We start from the raw sequence: 17740 nt of genomic DNA, 5'->3' as shown, positions 1-17740 counted from the left end.
GTCTTTAATTCTTAATTTATAACAAAAATGAAGATATGCAAGCATAGTCCATGCTATTTTGAAAATGGCAAAAAATAAAGTATAATAGCAAAGAGTGTGTAGAGTTATTATTGAAATGTTTCTACATCAATTTGAAAGAGTAAAGACTCATATTTTCCATGAAAAAGTGAAGCGAGAATTATTTCGAATAAAAATAAATAGATATTACATCCGCATCAGCACAAAATGCCCAACAACATTTCTACGATATCTTTATAACATTGGCCGACATTCAAAATACCGGACAACATCGTGAAGATGTCGTACAATATCTTGTGCTAATAGGGGAGAATGTCAAACAAATATTTTCTTTTTTTAAAAAAGAAAACCATGAATCATCAACTGAAAATTCTATATACATCTATAGTACAAGAATCGAAGTAGTGCAAACAAATAGTTGTATTCCAAATTATGCTAAAAACAATAACAATCTTACATTTTCAATAAAAAAAATTAGAATACAAAGACAAAACAAAACAAATTTTCGCAGCATTCAAGCACACGCTGTTATTTTACACCCAGGAAGCGTTAGTAATGACAATATAGCTGCTTATTGTTGAGCACTGAATTGACTGAAAATGACTCGAAGTTCATTTAAGTTTGCCAGCGTTTAACCAAGGTCTGAAAATGGGGAGGGTCGATGGGTAACTGGTCCCTTTTCTTCGCTGTAGTGTTCCGTCACTGTTTCTGATCGGGTAGGTGGCTATCATGATTGGCAACTGCAGTTTGAGAATTTTGTCCACTCCTTTAGGTTCAAGCATAAACTGAAAACAGAAAATGAGATGAATTAATCGATTAAATTCTCTAATAGCACAAAATGTCCAATAACAGTGTTACGATATCTTCACGATATGGTATGGCATTCAGAATATCGAAGAACAACTTCGAAATACAGTAGAATATAAAATATCTAATACGGTTTCCCTTATTAACGCTTGTATTTTACTGATTAAATTAAATAATTTTCCATTAAATTAATAATTTTCCTTGAGAAAAAGAATTATGGAAATAAATATCGTATTACAAAATAAAATATTATTTTATGATTATGTTAATGTAGTTAATTTAACAGTTAATTATTACTGTATAATAGAATTATTGCTTTTTCAGAGAAAATTAAAAAAAAATAAAAATGAAATCGACTACCGCAAATTTCGAGTTATCATGTAAGAACATTATTATTATTTGTATTTATTAATTTAAGTCATTAACTATTTTAAACTGGTTTGAAATAATCACGAGACTTCTCTATCCCCCCCCTCTCTCCCTCTCTCTATATATAATGAAAATTTTTTTAAACTTTCATTTTCACTTTTCCTTGCTGTCAAACAAAGTTTTGGAGCTCAATCGACTTTGAGATGAAAAAAAAAACCCCATCGTTTTTCTAAATATCGACGCATGCGTAGTTTGATAGTCTCGTGATTGTTTCGAACCTGTTTAAACTGGTTAATGACTTAAATTAATTAAGACAATTCATAAGAATTCAGAGAATGTATAATTTCTAAATCAAGTTGCAACTTTAGTTGGCGATAAATCGCCAATTGCGACAACCTTCTGCATTATTTTCTAATAACCTTATTTAAATTAGTTGAAATTATGCCTGAATCAACAATCTTTATCAATTAAACAAACAATATTTTAACTTGTTTGGTTTAATTTTAAAAAAATGCAGCGCGAGTTAAGCAATAACATTGTGATTTCCAAGGGAAATACTACAACAGCAGACGATAGATAATTAAAAAGCTATACAGTGAAAGCCGACTCCAAAATAAAACTACATTAGCAGATATTAGATAATGGAAAAACTATACTGTGAAAGCCGACTCTTAAAATAAAACTACATTAGTAAACGATAGATATTTCAAAAGCTATACTGTGAAAGCTGACTCCAAAATAAAACTACATTAGCAGACAATAGATAAAGGAAAAACTATACTGTGAAAGCCGATTCCAAAATAAAAAAAAAGGGATAATTTGTTGCCTACGGATTTTGAGGCTTTAACAATTTGTTGCTTTCAAATCGCTTCAAAAACCTCAAGCCAAAACATGATAATAAAGTATACTAAACATAGATCATTTTTATACAAATTAATAATTAATTTGTATTTAATTAGTGAAATATCTCAACTCAATTTAGGATCTAAGAACATTTGTATTTTCAAAAAAATAGATTTTTCAATTTTAATTTAATAAAATAAGGCCATTTTACCAATATAAATTGTATAGGTTTGAGAAGTCGAACGTATGTAATTATCCTTTAACAATGCTCCTATGATAGAGATTTTTGCCTACTTCTCAAAATACGTCCCTCCCCTTATTCCATTACACATAGAACGTATTCTATTCATTATAATTGCGTAAAATTTTATACACCAATATTTACAACATTATGCATCTGCTAAATATATTTTTATTTTTCTGTGTAATAATTCTAAACTTTAGAAACAGTTAATCTTGCAAATATCATATACAGAGTCAACAAGAAATAAGATACCCACTTCAGAGGTTCTAAAATGCGTTCTATTGATTCAAATGAGATAAAATTTAAACAGCAGATTATTGAGATGATGCAGTTTACATTTATTAAATTAAAAAAAAATAGTACAAAAATTCACCGTCAGGTGGCGTTGTTATACACATAAAACCATCTAATATGGTTTATAATTGTTAAATAAAGTAAAATTAAAATTGGTGAATATCTCCTCCTCCATTTTCAACAATATGCTCTAATCGAAGAACCATAAATTTCTATAGATAACCGGGGTGAGTCTGCCGCAATATTAAGAATATGGCGCCGAATATTGTCCGTCAGATCTAGTAGAGATGATGGCCTTCGACGGTAAATATTGTCTTTTAAATAACCCCAAAACCAAAAGTCACAAGGGGTAATGTCCGGCGAAAGAGGAGGTCATGCTATTGGGAAATAATGGCTGATAACTCGTGCTTCTGTGAAATGCTGTATTAACAATCGCTTTACACGACGATCAGTATGAGGTGGTGAACCTCCTACATGAAAATGATGTCTTGAAGGCATACATGCTGTAGAAGAGTTGGGATTATAAAATCCCTCAGCATATCATGGTACCGTTGTCCTGTGATGAAACAGGTTTGGATTCCATTTGAACTATCTCTTCAAAGAAATACGGTTCAATATAAAGGTAGCTGTAAAACCACACCATATTGTCACTTTTTCAAGATGCAAGGGTTGTTCCTGGATAACGTGAGCGTCTTGCTCTGCCCAAATAAGATAGTTGTGGGTGTTAATTTGCCCATTGAGGCAAAAGAGGATCTCATCACTCCACAGAATGTTCCATGGGCAAGTTGTGTGAACCACCATTCGAACAAGGAAGTGAAAAAGTTTTATGGACCTCTAAGTCCCCGTCCTGCAACAGGTACACAGACTTGATTTTGTATGGATAAAAATGCAAAATCTGCTTTACGATTTCTCGTACAGTTAAATACGGCATATCCAGAACACGGGAAACAACTGACAAACTCTTACTATTATGCGACGACTGACTGCTGGCTTCAACGAGCGCGGTCGCAACATTTTCGATGCTGGAAGACTAGATTTTTTTCCTCCTCTACCAGAAAGAAAGCCAATTTGCCCATTTTTTTCAAATTTCTGCATCATCTTGCGTAGGACACCTGGAGACATTGGATCTCTTCGTATCTGCTTCATACGACGAAATTCCTTTAGAGCTGCAAGAGAGTTTTGTTGGTTCTGGTAGAACAATTTCATCAATAGCGCTTTTGCTTGCAACGTAGGCATGACGAACAGAGAAGAAAGTAATGGTCATGTAGAATCCGTCTTCTTTTTTTCCAAAGAAAAATGGTAATAGACATGCGCTGTAATGCAAATCACGTTTCATATTTTCAATATATACAAATAAATGCCATTGTGTTACAACGCCATCTATTGATAAATTTTTGTACTAAAATTTTTTAATTAATAAATGTAAAGATCATCATCTGAATAATCTGTAGTTCAAATTTTATCTTATTTGAACCAATAGAATGCATTTTAGAAGCCTCTGAAGTGGGTAACTTATTTCTTGCTAACACTGTACTTTTTAGACTTTCAAATTACAGGACATTCATTTTTTAAAATTATTAGCATATTTAGATGAAAATACACTTACTGAAATTATTAAAGCTATGCTCATATGTTTTGCTAATTTTGGAATGATTTTATTCAGAATTATATTTTCCTGAGCGTAGCAATTTGTGGTTATGAACTTGAAAATTGTTCTTTTACAGTACATATTCGATTTGTCATTAAAAAAAAATATATTAAGAAACTTTTTTCTACTGTTTCATATTTAAAATAAATAATTCCTTCTATATGTTTTAAATTTTCTATCAGACATTAAATTTTGCTAGTGAAAAGTCCCCATTAATTAAAACTGAAATTTCGATAATTTTCATTTTCGAAAACATGCAAGTTCCTTTAAACAAAATAAAATTTTTTGTTAGTTATTGGAAGTGTTCGAAATGTTGATTTCGGTTATTAAAAGAATTATAATAATTTCCCAAATTTATATTTATATATATATGAGGCATTTACAATAAATACAAGAGAATGGATTTTCTTTCAATGTATTCTCTCATCTCATCGATTGTAGCAGGATTTTATTTATTTTGTTTCTTATGTCTGCCCCCCCCATTAGAATTAAGATATGACAAGTGTAGAAGTTATTAATTCTACCTTCTTTAACTATAGAGCAGCTTTCGATATGATTTTATCAAAATAGACCTTTATTTATTTTATTATTTCGATAGTAATTTATATTGTGAAATTTTTACTTATAAATCCTTTATGTTATGATTTTTTAAAAGCTCTATGCATTTAAGATATCATTTTTATAACTTCTCAGTTAAATGTTTTTAAAAATAATTTTATTATTCAACAACTTATATTTTAAAGTTGGATTTACGAACCTTTTTCCATGTCTGCACCTGCCATCTTTTGATTAAGTATTTTTTTTTTGTTATAAGAATTTTCCAGTTTCTTAAAGATAGAATCATAAGATTTTTAGTAAAACTATAATATATATTGTAAAAAGGAAGAATTACTTTAGTATGGACTAATTACTATTATTTATTCAAAAAGATATTAGATAATTAATCACTGTCCTTTATTCATAAATATATTTTACAATAGATGGCAGCACTAGGAATTATATCTTCACCCAATGAATTGCATCTCGAATGAAATGCTGAGCATTATTGACATAGATAACAAACTCAGTGTATTCTAAGTGATTAAATAAATCTTAATACTTAAGAGAATCTTAGAAGTATAAATTTATACTGTATGAAAAATGTAAAAATAATCTTTAAAAGTCTGCGATAGATAAATTTATTTTACAAAATTATATTTAAAAGCGGTAATTAAAAGCTGGTTAATTTTCAACAACTTGGTAAAAGTTATTTAAATTGTTTTATATGTAACATTCGGTGATAGATTTAGATATTTTGCAGCTCTATGCAGTGTAAGTTATAAAGATAATCTCTTTTAATAAGATGGACAATTTGATTTTACATTTCACAACATTTGTAACATATTAATGTTTTATTTTAAGCGAATATCTTTTATATTTCATAAACTTTGTGAATATGTATTTGTTTTTAATTATGATTAAACTATTATGATGAAAGATTATCCAACATTCATGTTTGGGCACAATATTGTTGAAATAGAAGTTAATTTATTAATTTTTCTAATAACTATATTAATCTAATAGAACGTAGCCTGACCAATTGATATAGTGTTAATATTATCCTAATATTTTATGTATCACAAAATTTGTATTAATCATAAACTTATCTGGCAATTAGGAAAATAAAGTTTTTTAAAGCGACCTGCTTGCACTTCTCTCACAGCTTAGTGGTTTTAGGCAGGTACTAATGGGCTTAGTGTAAATCCGTCAATGTACATTTTCATATTGTTACAAGCCTGTAAAGTTGTTTCCCAGCACTATTAGTTCTATCACCGGAAAGACCGATTTACAACCATCTGTGTTGGATACTGTTCGGGTACCGAGCCAGTAATCCCAGACTGGCGACTTTGGCGACAGAATAGATAATGCTGGAAACTTCGAGAATTTTAACGATCCATCCAGTAGGAACTGAGATACGGCTGATTGGCCCAGAAGATTCTCGGACCGATATTCAATTAGTTTTGACTGGCATTATGGCTGATGAATTGCCTTTGACAGTATATGATCTGTAGATATTTCTTCTACAAATTTAAAAGCCTGTCAGTATGTCACCAGTGATTGCATACACAAAAATATTGTTTAAAGAATGCAATTTTGTAAAAAGACCGAAAAATGAATGATTCTTTTATGATTCATCTTTTTTTATAATCTTTTGTAATGTACATATTAGTTCTGAAATTTATATGAAAGACTCTTTCAAATACTGGTCAAAAATATAGAAAAATAGTCTAAGTAAATAAATAAATTGGATTTTCAATACCTCAGCAAATTTTACAGATAAAAACGTGATAGTTTGTGTCCTTAAAGATGAGTATAAGAAAAATATTTCGATTCTTGATATTTTTCGCTATTGAGACCGTAATAAAAATGCAACTTTTCATTTTTAATTACTACAGGAGCTAAAGCATTTCCATATTTTTGGGTACTTTATTTGATAAAACTTTACAATCCGAAGTATATATCTCATTGCAGTAATTAAGGAAATAAATATTTGTTCCACTTTTTTAAATATATATATGGAAAAATATATAAATTGAATATGGAAAAATACATAAATAGACAATTTATGGCAAAATTAATTAAATAATTTGTATGAGACAATATTTTCTGAAAATAACTCTAAAAAAATTTTCAAAATTTTGCTTTTTTTTTTAATTAACACAAGTTTTAATGAAATTTTCGGCTTTGAATAAAGGTCAATGATCTTTCAATTATTTAGAAGACAATATATCCGAGAGTTCTTTGAAATTGAGCAAAAACTGTAGATTTTTTCTAATTTCCCCAAATAAAGTTGAGTGGAAACTTTAACGCTATGATTTAATCTAATTAAATCAACTTTAATTTAATCAAATTAACTGTATTTCAGAATTATTTCAAAAGCAATTAAAAATTCTGCAACAAATATGTAAAAAATAAAATATATTTTTGTTAGACCTGTATTTTTATACAGGTCTAACAAAAAAGTTCCAAGTCTCCCTGTTGTCTAGACAAGGAATACATATACAGTTCTTTCTTTTTTTTTTTTTTTTTTTTCAAAATTATCAGAATCTAGCCAATTGTTTATCAAATTTGAAAAAAGTATAAAAATTGATGGAAACATTGCATAAAATAAAGTTATTATCATAGAAAAGATAAAATTTTGTATTTTAAAAGGATATAAAACATTTTTGTGGAATAATTTGTTTCTAAGCTGCAGAGGTAAAACTGCAATATTTCGACTAATTCCTAATTAAATGAATATTTCATTTCAGCTCTTTCAAGGGTTAAAAGTAACTTTTCTCTTATCTTAAATAACAAGTATGCAAAGTTTGCTTGGATTCGGTTTATATTAAGTATTTAATTTGATTTGATTAAGTATTGTATTTTATTATTTGTTTTAAAATAATATCACCTTATGTGCTGCATATAGTATAAATGAATGGTGAATTCATAAATGATTGCTTTTTAGAAGCATAAAATCTATATACATTCAACGCTATCGTGCGTGCCACAAGAATCTCCTTTATTACATATTGCTGAATGGCAACAGTCAAATGTAAACAAATCATTACACTAACTTTCAGGCTACTTCAAAGATTGTTGTTATAGCTGCACTTAGTTCAACGTTTCGCTAATTAACGAAGCTGAAAAATAGTATTAAAGCTATTCTGGATAAGACTCCCTAAACCTTTATTCGATCAGACGAGAAATAAACTAAAAGAAATCAAGAAATAGGAGTCATATAAAGTTTTAACAGGCACGAAAATAAGCTTAACCATTTCCAGATGGGTAATTGCTATGACTGACTTATGGAAATTGATGACTTTTTCTCCCAAAATTATAAAGGCTTTTGTATCATTTTAAAAATAAAAAAATATCAGCTTTATAATGATGTTAATCTCATTTTCTTACTATGATTCCTTTATTTTTAAAAATTTTTTTTAATGTGATACTCGATTTGTAATATTATGAAATTCAAACTCCTTCATTAAAGCATTCAATCGCATTTACCAATGATTAAATTACGATTAAAAAAAGCATTCCTTGAACATTAATTTCGAAGTACGATTTCTTCCACCGCTTGTATTTTGTATAATATACATATATATGCACTTTTTAATCGTATACGCACTTTTATAATGCTCTTTTTATATGAATGCGTCATATATGGACTTTATAATTTGAATATATGCATTTTGATCTTGAATGCTTTTTGATTTGATGTATTAAATAAAATTCATGCTTTTCTGTCTTATCGATTAAGAAGAAGATTTTTTAAAAATATTTCTTTCTAATTAATATTTTACGGTCGAAAAAGACAATAATCTATGCGAAAAGTTGGTTAGTATAACGGTGGCTAGTATAAGTTATAATGTATGAATTGGTTTAGTTACTATATCATCTGAAGAAAGTCAGAATATTTGTATGACTAAAGGACTTTTGATTAATTTCACGTGAACAAATATTTACGGAAATTTAATTTTTTCCCTTCATTTTTCATGAATTTTGTCACAAGATACAATTAGTTTATGCGATATTTTTAAATTATTTTATTGAATATTACGTTAGAGTGCAATTTACATGTTTCCCTCTTCAAACTAGTTCATTCCTAGGCGTGAAGTAAGGCACGACCATATAAACGAGAAGTGAATGATATTTTTGCTTCCATTCAATCATTTGTCAGGATATAATTCACATTTAATACCATTTTAGACGAAAAAATATGGACGAAAAGAAAAGCAGCATGCTAATTATTACATAATAAAAAAATTAATTATTATTCGATTATAATATCATGATGATTTAATGATTTTATCCAGAAATAACCTGAGAATATTACAAATTCTTCCTGTGCTTTACATGGAAATACAGCCTTACCACTATTAAACGGACTCTCATTTATCGAATTTCGCGATTTAACGAATTTTTGTTTTCCTACGATAAAAAATGAAGGCAAAACCCCTTATTTAATGTATAAGTCACTGACTCTTTATATATATATCGCTGACTCTCCGACCCGCCCGACGGCACACGGATAAAGAAAACTGAATGATTGGACCGCTGCAACAGCAACACTGGCGGGAACTGTGGTTGAGTCCTAAGGGCCATCACCGGCTACGGTACAACTTTTCCCTAAGGAAGTACGTCTCGTCATCGATGGGAGGAGAAAGATCCCCCACCTTTTTGTGTACCCTCCAGGGTGGAGGGATACAACCACCATACTGGAAGCATCTCGTCCTCTTTTAGAGGTACCCCCGGGGTTTTTAATTTAATGTGTAATAAATTCCAAATTAACGAATTATTTCAACTGCCAAATTTTTTTTGTTAGGGATAGAAACACATTTGATTGCTTTTTAAATGACTACAATATCAATTTAGTCAGGGGGAGATGGGTATTGTTTGTCAATGGGTTCTCAAACCCACTGCTCTTTTGCACATGCGTTCGGATGAGTTTAATTCGACAAAATAGGAGTGAGAGGAAAGAGGAAAAGAGGAGATATTTACATTTAACAATAAAAGTAAATTCCGGAAATGCTCGCATCATTTTGCATCTCACTCCTTAGTGATATTGAATCATTGAAAAGTAGTCATCTCAGAATACTGAAACGAATAGTAATGAATGTAACCTAACTCAGTAGATACATTCAAATTTCAAATTAATTAATTAGAAATGATGCACTGTATTTCTAGCTGTTGAATAAAAATTGTACAATTTCTCATTATGGATATTTTTGTGTAGTTGCTTATTACGTCTGTTCCATAAATTTAAATGCAGAATTTTTTTTGGACTTCTATATAACGAATAACCCCGTTTTAACGAATAAAATTTTCCATTAAATGATGAATTTACTGAATTCGTTACATCGGGATCCCATTGTATACATAAGGGCAGCCAACCATCTCAATGTATCTCTGTTCATAAAATGCTCATAATAAACTGAAATAATGAAATATCCGAAAACAAACTTGTTGAATCTGTCGATACTTACATAAACATCGTATTGTATCTTGATCAGATGACACCCCCTCAAATTAGTGGGAGGAAGGGGTGGTATGTAGAGCATCTCGTTCTTCCAGTGGTCCGTCGTTCCGGGATCTATCCGGCCTTTCTGGAGGGAAGCCAGCTCCCTCGTCTCGGACTGCACGATTTTGCTTTTGGCAGTGTATTGGATAGTCTGTGAAATAGAATGATATATTGAGATTTCTAATAATTTCAACATTTTCTAAAAGATAATAAAGGGAAAACGATTTATGATCAAGGTATTATACAATATATTGACAACACTGTGTCCTATGGGGGGCGCACCTCGTAATTGAGGATGAGGAGCTTCCGGTATGGTGGTTGGTTCTCGCCACACTGGTGGGTACACGGAAAAGTGGATGTCGGATTCCTCCTATCGATGACGTATTTCCTTAGGGAAGGGTTGTACCGCGGCTAGTGATGGCCTTTAGGATTCAATCACAGTTCCCGCAAATGTTGCTTTTGCGGTTGTCCGGACATTCAATATTTTCGTGTGCCTTTCGGGGTTGGAGTAGCCAGTTTGTGGTTTGGCTACATTGTTCCATATTTCCAAAATTGCACATTATTTATATCTGGTTATCGGCTGCGTCGCTTGAAATATTGACTTTCTTGCTTTCAATATGTATTTGCTTTTTTCTTTAAAATGTTGCTTCATTTCAAAAACAAACTAGCGCCTTCTGTGACCAACTGTTAGTTGGTCATATTATTAACAGCATTAATTAAGTTATGCCAACAAAATGAATGATGATGAATAACATCTTATAATATTTCACGAAAGTACTATTTTTAACTATATTTGCACAATAAGCAAAGCATATTCTGATTGGTCATCTATGTAAGCAATTGGCAAAATCGGTCCAATTATTAAAACGGGGCGGTCTGAAAACGGAGATTAGAGAGTGTGAGAGGCAGACAATCATTTATAACTTATCTAAACGGTATAGGCTTTCAAATTAAATGAAAATAGGCGAAATCTATGAAGTGATTGCGAACTCTGTGGTAGCTTTTTCTCATAGAGAATGTACAATGAAATAGTAATTTTTTTTTCATTTTAATAAAAGTAATATTATTACTCGAAACGTTTATATATATATATATATATATATATATAACAGCGGAAGTGGTTTCCCCAAAACTTTCTCGCATATTCTCTAAAAAAGTGTTATCTCAGGAAAAAGCCTTACACGACATTGGTGTTCAATAACTATGAAATATCTATCTTTGTCGCCAATTTAGCATTTTTATTTCATCCTTGGCAAATTTTTTGGAGATTAATCCTTGGCATACAATTAACAGTATACAAAAATCGAATTTGTGTTTTAGAGGCGTTTTTCACAACCAATTGAAACAAAAATTTAACTCTAAACTATACTTGTAGTCACAAAATGACATGCCAAATTTGATATATTAAAGTCACTGCATTTTTGAATTATCGCGTCTACACATTTCTGAAAGAACAGACCGACAGACGGTCAACATCTTCTTAGGTTTGGCTCAAAATTTGATTGTCTACACTAGAGACGCTAAATTTGTGTACCAAATTTTATTTATCCAGCTCTCACCGTTTTGCAGTTATCGTGTTAACGAACAGCCAGATAAATGGACATTATTTGAACATATTTTACTCAAAATTTGATAAAAAAATCTACAAATTCCGTATAAAGACCGTATCCCAAATTCCATTTGTCTAGCTCAAAACATTTTTGTGTTATCTTTGTCACAGGCAGACAGACAGATGGCCATTTTCCAAAAATGTGTTTTTCGATCTCAGGTAGCCTACGACGTAAAAATACATTAAAATCTCGAGTTCGAATTCTTTTGACAATAATGTATATTTTCTCTATACTATGTATACGTGAGAGTAAAAAATTATTATTCGGCTGCTTAGACAGTAAGTTATCAAAATGTTTCAATAGATAGCTGCAGTTTCACAAAAATCTATGTGGCACAAAAGCTTTACTATCACTCGGAACTTCGCGGAAAAGCAGGACACAGATATCTCTCCGTGTTATCTTCTTTATTCCTAATGATGGTAGAAGAGAGATTTATTTTCCTTACTGTATCTCGAATATCTGGGACATTTTGACAAATCAACGACAGGAAACTTTCTGTAATTTCTCGACATCCCATTTGCCTACTGTGATTTTCTTTCTTCCCCGTCCTTTCGTTCTGGATTTTGATTTAGTTTCTTTTTTTTTCCGTGGACCATTCTTTTTTTTTCTATTTTTCTCCGTTTATCTTCGAAAATAAGTATTTAAAAAGATATGGAACCAAAAAAGTTCTAATAAAAAAAAAGGCCTTATAAAATTTATACACGAATAAAATTCTTTTTATACGAACATTAAAAAAATAGATTTTTTTTAGTAAAACATAAATGTAGAAGTAAAAACAAAATTGGAAAATGGTCAGGCCTTTTTAATCTCAGTTTTTACTTTTTACGTTCTGGCATACGTAGTATATAAAAATCGTCAAAAAATTCGATCTCGAGATTTTGACGAATCTCCTCGTTTAAGACCTCCATGAATTCGGAAAACACATATTTGGAAAAATATCTGTCTGTCTGTATCTAAGATAACTAAAAAATGTCTTGAGCTAGATAGATGAAATTTGACAAATGGTCTTTACATCAGTTTGCAAATTTCTATCACATTTTGAATAAAATTCGTTCAGCGAAAGTCCGTCTGTTCTAAAATAACTGCTAAACGAAGACAACTAAATAGATAAAATTCGATACAAGGAATTCATATTGTTACGAATCTGTAATGCTGCTTCCCAGCATAGTTGGTTCCTTCATCAGAAAGACTATTTTACAGTCATCGGTATTGGACGGAGTCCGGCTGTCGCGTCGGAGGTCCCAGAGCTTGGCGACAAACTTGGTGACCATTTGGCGACTTGGCGACGAATTTGGCGCCAAAATGGATTATACCCGAAACATCGAGAATTTTCCCGATCCGTCCATTGGGAACCGAGATAGTTCGGAAGATACTCGAAACTTCCTGATTGAACTCGAGATACTCGAAACTTCCTGATTGAACTCGAGATACTCGAAACTTCCTGATTGAACTCGAGATACTCGAAAGTTCCTGATTGGCTGAAAGGCTTCTAGCTCCGCCTTCTGAGATCTATAAAAGGAGGCAGTCTGCAGCTGCCGAGAGTAGTCGGAATCGACAGTGGAGAACGAGTCTTCCAGGGATTAGCAGAGCTAGTCAAGCTAGTGCTGAACTAAGCTGTGCGTTACTGTCTGCAGTAGAGTCTTGTTGTATGCACGTCTCGGCTGAAGGTAATTGTCTTCTCTATGCTGTATACAGTTGTCGTCGTTGTGCTGTCCTGTGTGACTTCGTGTAATTCGTTGTTTTATTTTCTACTGCTGCCTGCTGATTGAGCGTTCTCCACACCATATAACTTCCACTATCCAAACGAACCCGGAAATTTCGTAACAATATCTATAATGTGGGCACTTATCAAATTTAGAGTCTAATCCTTGAGTCGACCTTCTGTTTGTCTGTACTTTCAAAAGCATGTAAACGCGATAGCTCGGAAACGCGGTGGCTTAACTATATCAAATCTGGTGTGGTATTTTGTGACTACAAGTACAGTTTTGTGTCAACTCTTTGTTTCAATCGAACCCTGGCATGCAGTTAATAGTATCCAGTAGATTTTTTGATACTATTAACTGCATACATGAATTAAACATAAAAAACCCATCAAAGATGGCACGATAGATTCAGTGAAATTGCTAAATTCCCGCCAAAAGTTAATATTGTTACAAAATTTCTCTTCTACAAATACCGCCAATAAATCGTAATGACGCAGCACATTTAATTGCTATAGTTCATCAGTTTGTTTGCTGTCTCATCCTCTAATTTCTCTTATTTGTCGGCGACTCCGACTCCTCTCACACACAACATTTGACGATCCACACAACTTCCTCGCAGCTTGATGGTTGGGTTGACGAGGCGCCTAGCCCCGGCAGGGGCTTATCCCCGGTAAGGAGAGACTTCACAGTGTTTTGCTGTCTATACTTTGCCATGGCCGTCTTCGACGAAATTAACTTCCTCGCAGCTTCAGAGTACCTGTCTTTTTATATAGCTCCGGGAGGCAGGGCTAGAATCTTCTGACCAATCAGGGCGTCTCTGGATGTACCTTGGTTCCTACTGGATGGATCGTGAAACTTCTCGAACTTTCCAGTATGATCCATTTAGTCGCCAAACACGCCAAATTCGTCGCCAAGTTGCTAAATGGTCGCCAAGCTCAGCACACACAGGACAGATCTTACAGAGTTTTTAACGGTTTTTCCAGGATGACACTATTTGTGCCGGGTAGCAAAATTACAGATTTGTAACAATATTTCGCAACTGTTTTACGCCAATGCTATACCACATGTTCTTTAGCATGACATGCTTGTTAGAGAGTGCGCGAGAAAGTTTTGTCGAGACAACTCCAGCTGGTTATACTTCGCAACTCTTTGCATTAAATAGTACATAATCTTTTTATTGATTCTTGACTGAACTTATAAACCAGATAAGGTTTAAAACTTTTTATATTTTAATCTACTTTGTAAAAACATATTCATTATCCACCCGCTACATTCTTGTTTTTTAATTTTATAGAAATAAATAGCACATGCTATTATTTGGGTCAGAAAGAAAATATAGCGAAAAAATATTCGCTATGAAATATAATTTTTATAAAATGTTTCTAATATGTGACTAGATAAATATTCTAAGCTCACATCACGTTTTTGCTAATCGTGGAATTATAAATTTGCATTCAAAATTTTGTCGTGAATCACTAATATTTGAAATCCCTGTATCAAACGGTGCCTCTCATTTGGAATAAAAAACGAATCCTTTAACAGATATTAAGAACTGAAAATAAAAATATAGCATTGTGTTGGCATCGAAAACACATAGCCTGTACAAATTTGGAACTCTAGCACATAACTCAATTTCATATCTACATCGTTGTAATATATAAACACAAAAAAATTAAATATTTTAAGAAAATATAATAATTTTTTTAAAAAGTTGTTTTGCTAATGTTTTTAATTTCCTGAAAGCATTATAATTATTTTTTAGTGAATTGATTTAAAAGATTATTTAAAAAATCATGTAATTGTTCAAAACCATTGATTGTAGATAGAACATTACTATGAAATCAATCCATTAGTTTTATCACCCGAATATTACTTTCTAAATTAGAAATCTCAGACAATTTCTACCCAAATTTCATTTCGAAACTGAAAATTTCATATATTTCAATATATGTCAGAGTACATTTCGACAAACAGTTTCATGAGTTATTGAATGTTTATAGTTACCTGAAAATACTTTAATTAATCTTTATTGAATTGGCTTCAAATGATTATTAAAAATCATATAATTGTTAAAATTCATTGGTTATGAAGATAAAACTTCAATTGGAACTATTCCAAATCAAACAAATTGCTTTATCACCGGAATATTTGCATTTCAAATTAGAAATCTCAGACGATTTCCTCCCAAATTTCATTTCGAAGCTGAACATTTCAAGTATTTCAATATATGTCAGAAGGCATTTCGACAAACAATTTTGATGACTTATTCAATATTTTTAATTTCCACACAAAATATTATAATTTTTTTATACTGAATTTGTTTTAGAAGATTATTAAAAAATCATATAATTGTTAAAAGTCGTTGGTTATAAAAATAATATTGCTACGGAACTATTCCAATCAATCAAATTGCTTTATCACCGGAATATTTGCATTCTAAATTAGAAATCTCGGAAGATTTCTCCCCAAATTTCATTTTGAAGCTGAACATTTCAAGTATTTCAATATATGTCAGAGGGCATTTCGACAAACAATTCTGATCGACTTATTCAAAGATCTTTGTGCTCGAATCTTAACAGGTAATAAACGCCTCTCCCTTTTCCATTTAAGATTTGATTTGATGAACCCTAGAGCGTTTTCCTCAACCCCTTTTTGAAAAGGTCTCCCACAGAGCCTCAATCATGAGGAGAGAACAATAGGGGTAGAAGTTAAGCCTACCGATAAATGCATTAATATGCAAATGAATCTGCCCTTTAATGAAAGCGAGAGCAATTGGGAAGCGCTTTCATGAGCAAAACATCCTAAAGCTGTCGGTTGTCTTTGACATTTTGAGATTGAAAGCTCTGTTTTCTGTAAGAAAGGTGGAATGTGATTCAAGTACTTTTTAAGATTTTTATTAACAGAATAAGTTTTTTTCTTTATATCTTTGATTTATATATTGAGATTTTGCAATTTTATTTTGCAGTGATATTATATGTTTGCTATAACATTTTAATGATAAAAATAGTATGAGATATTTTGAATAATAGATAATTTAAAGAAACTTAAGTATTCTTTAAAGAAAAAAAAATTAAACATTCATTTTAATAAATAAAATGAAAAAATTTTAAAAACGTGATCTTATAAAAGTAATAAAATTAAAAACACTCTTTTTTATTTTCTTGTATACGTAGTGTAGAAAAAGTATAGTAAAAAATATTAACTCGAGATTTTGTCGAATCTCCAACTTTTAGACTTCTCTAAGTTTGAAAAATACATTTTTGGAAAATGTCCACCGTCTGTCTGTGACAAAGATAATTCAAAAACGCTTTGAACTAGACGGTTGAAATTTGGTATATATTCTTTAAACCGAATTTTGCGGGCTTCTATCAAATTTTGAACAAATTCCCTTCAGATGAAGTCTGTCTGTCTGCTCTTCGAATATAAATTAACACAATAATTAGAAAACGAAGAAATCTAGATAGATAAATACGGGTACTCAGAATTAACATTTATAGTCTAGACACTTGTCGAACTTTGAGTCATTTACAACAAAGTTCTGATTGTCTGTCTGTCTGTACTTCTGGAAACATGTAAACTAAATTAACTCAAAAACGGGATTATTTAAATACATCAAATTTGGTATGGATGGGATTTTGTGACTACAAATGTACTTTTGTGTCAAATTTTTGTTTTAACCGTTGAATTAAAATGCATCTAAAACAGAAATTCAATTTTCGTGTACTATCAACCACATTCCAGGGATGAATCGCCAACTAACTCGCCAAGGATGACGAGATAGATTCAGTAAAAGCGTTAAATTCCCCACATAAGTTAATAATTTCGTAACTATTGAAAGCCAATGCTGTGCAAGGCGTTTTCGAGTAACACTTTTATTGCGAAAAAGTTTAGGGAAAGATCACTCTTTCTGTTTTTAAACAAAACCAGCTGAGGTGACCGGAATTTTCTTGCATAACCTCTAATGAACAGTTGATCAAAACCGTGAATCTTAAGATATTTTTACAGTTGAAAAGTTTTTGCTTTGTAGCATAGTAAAGAAAACCCAATATGTGTTTTGGTACCTTTTATTTCACCAAATTGAAACCAAAATCTGCTACAAAATTAGTGTCATAGTTACAAGATCACGAGCCAAATTTAATTTTTTTTAGTCATTGTATTTAT

General features: G+C 31.4%; 1 protein-coding gene across 1 annotated transcript in view; it reads right to left on the bottom strand.

Moving 5' to 3' along the window:
• Positions 1 to 416: 416 nt before the first annotated feature.
• Positions 417 to 17740, bottom strand: part of LOC129962075 (arrestin domain-containing protein 4-like) — a 129383-nt gene continuing 112059 nt past the window's right edge. Inside the window, exons 5-6 of the mRNA XM_056075787.1 lie at positions 10232 to 10417; positions 417 to 803 (exon numbers count right to left, since the gene is read on the bottom strand). Coding sequence (XP_055931762.1) covers positions 630 to 803; positions 10232 to 10417 — 360 coding nt within the window. The 3' untranslated portion in view covers positions 417 to 629. The remainder of the gene's footprint in view (positions 804 to 10231; positions 10418 to 17740) is intronic.

This window comes from Argiope bruennichi, chromosome 2, assembly GCF_947563725.1.
Source record: "Argiope bruennichi chromosome 2, qqArgBrue1.1, whole genome shotgun sequence".
In the NCBI taxonomy this organism is placed as follows: domain Eukaryota; kingdom Metazoa; phylum Arthropoda; class Arachnida; order Araneae; family Araneidae; genus Argiope; species Argiope bruennichi.
The sequence above is the reverse complement of the archived record's forward strand: the minus strand, read 5'-3'. Positions and strand labels throughout refer to the sequence as shown.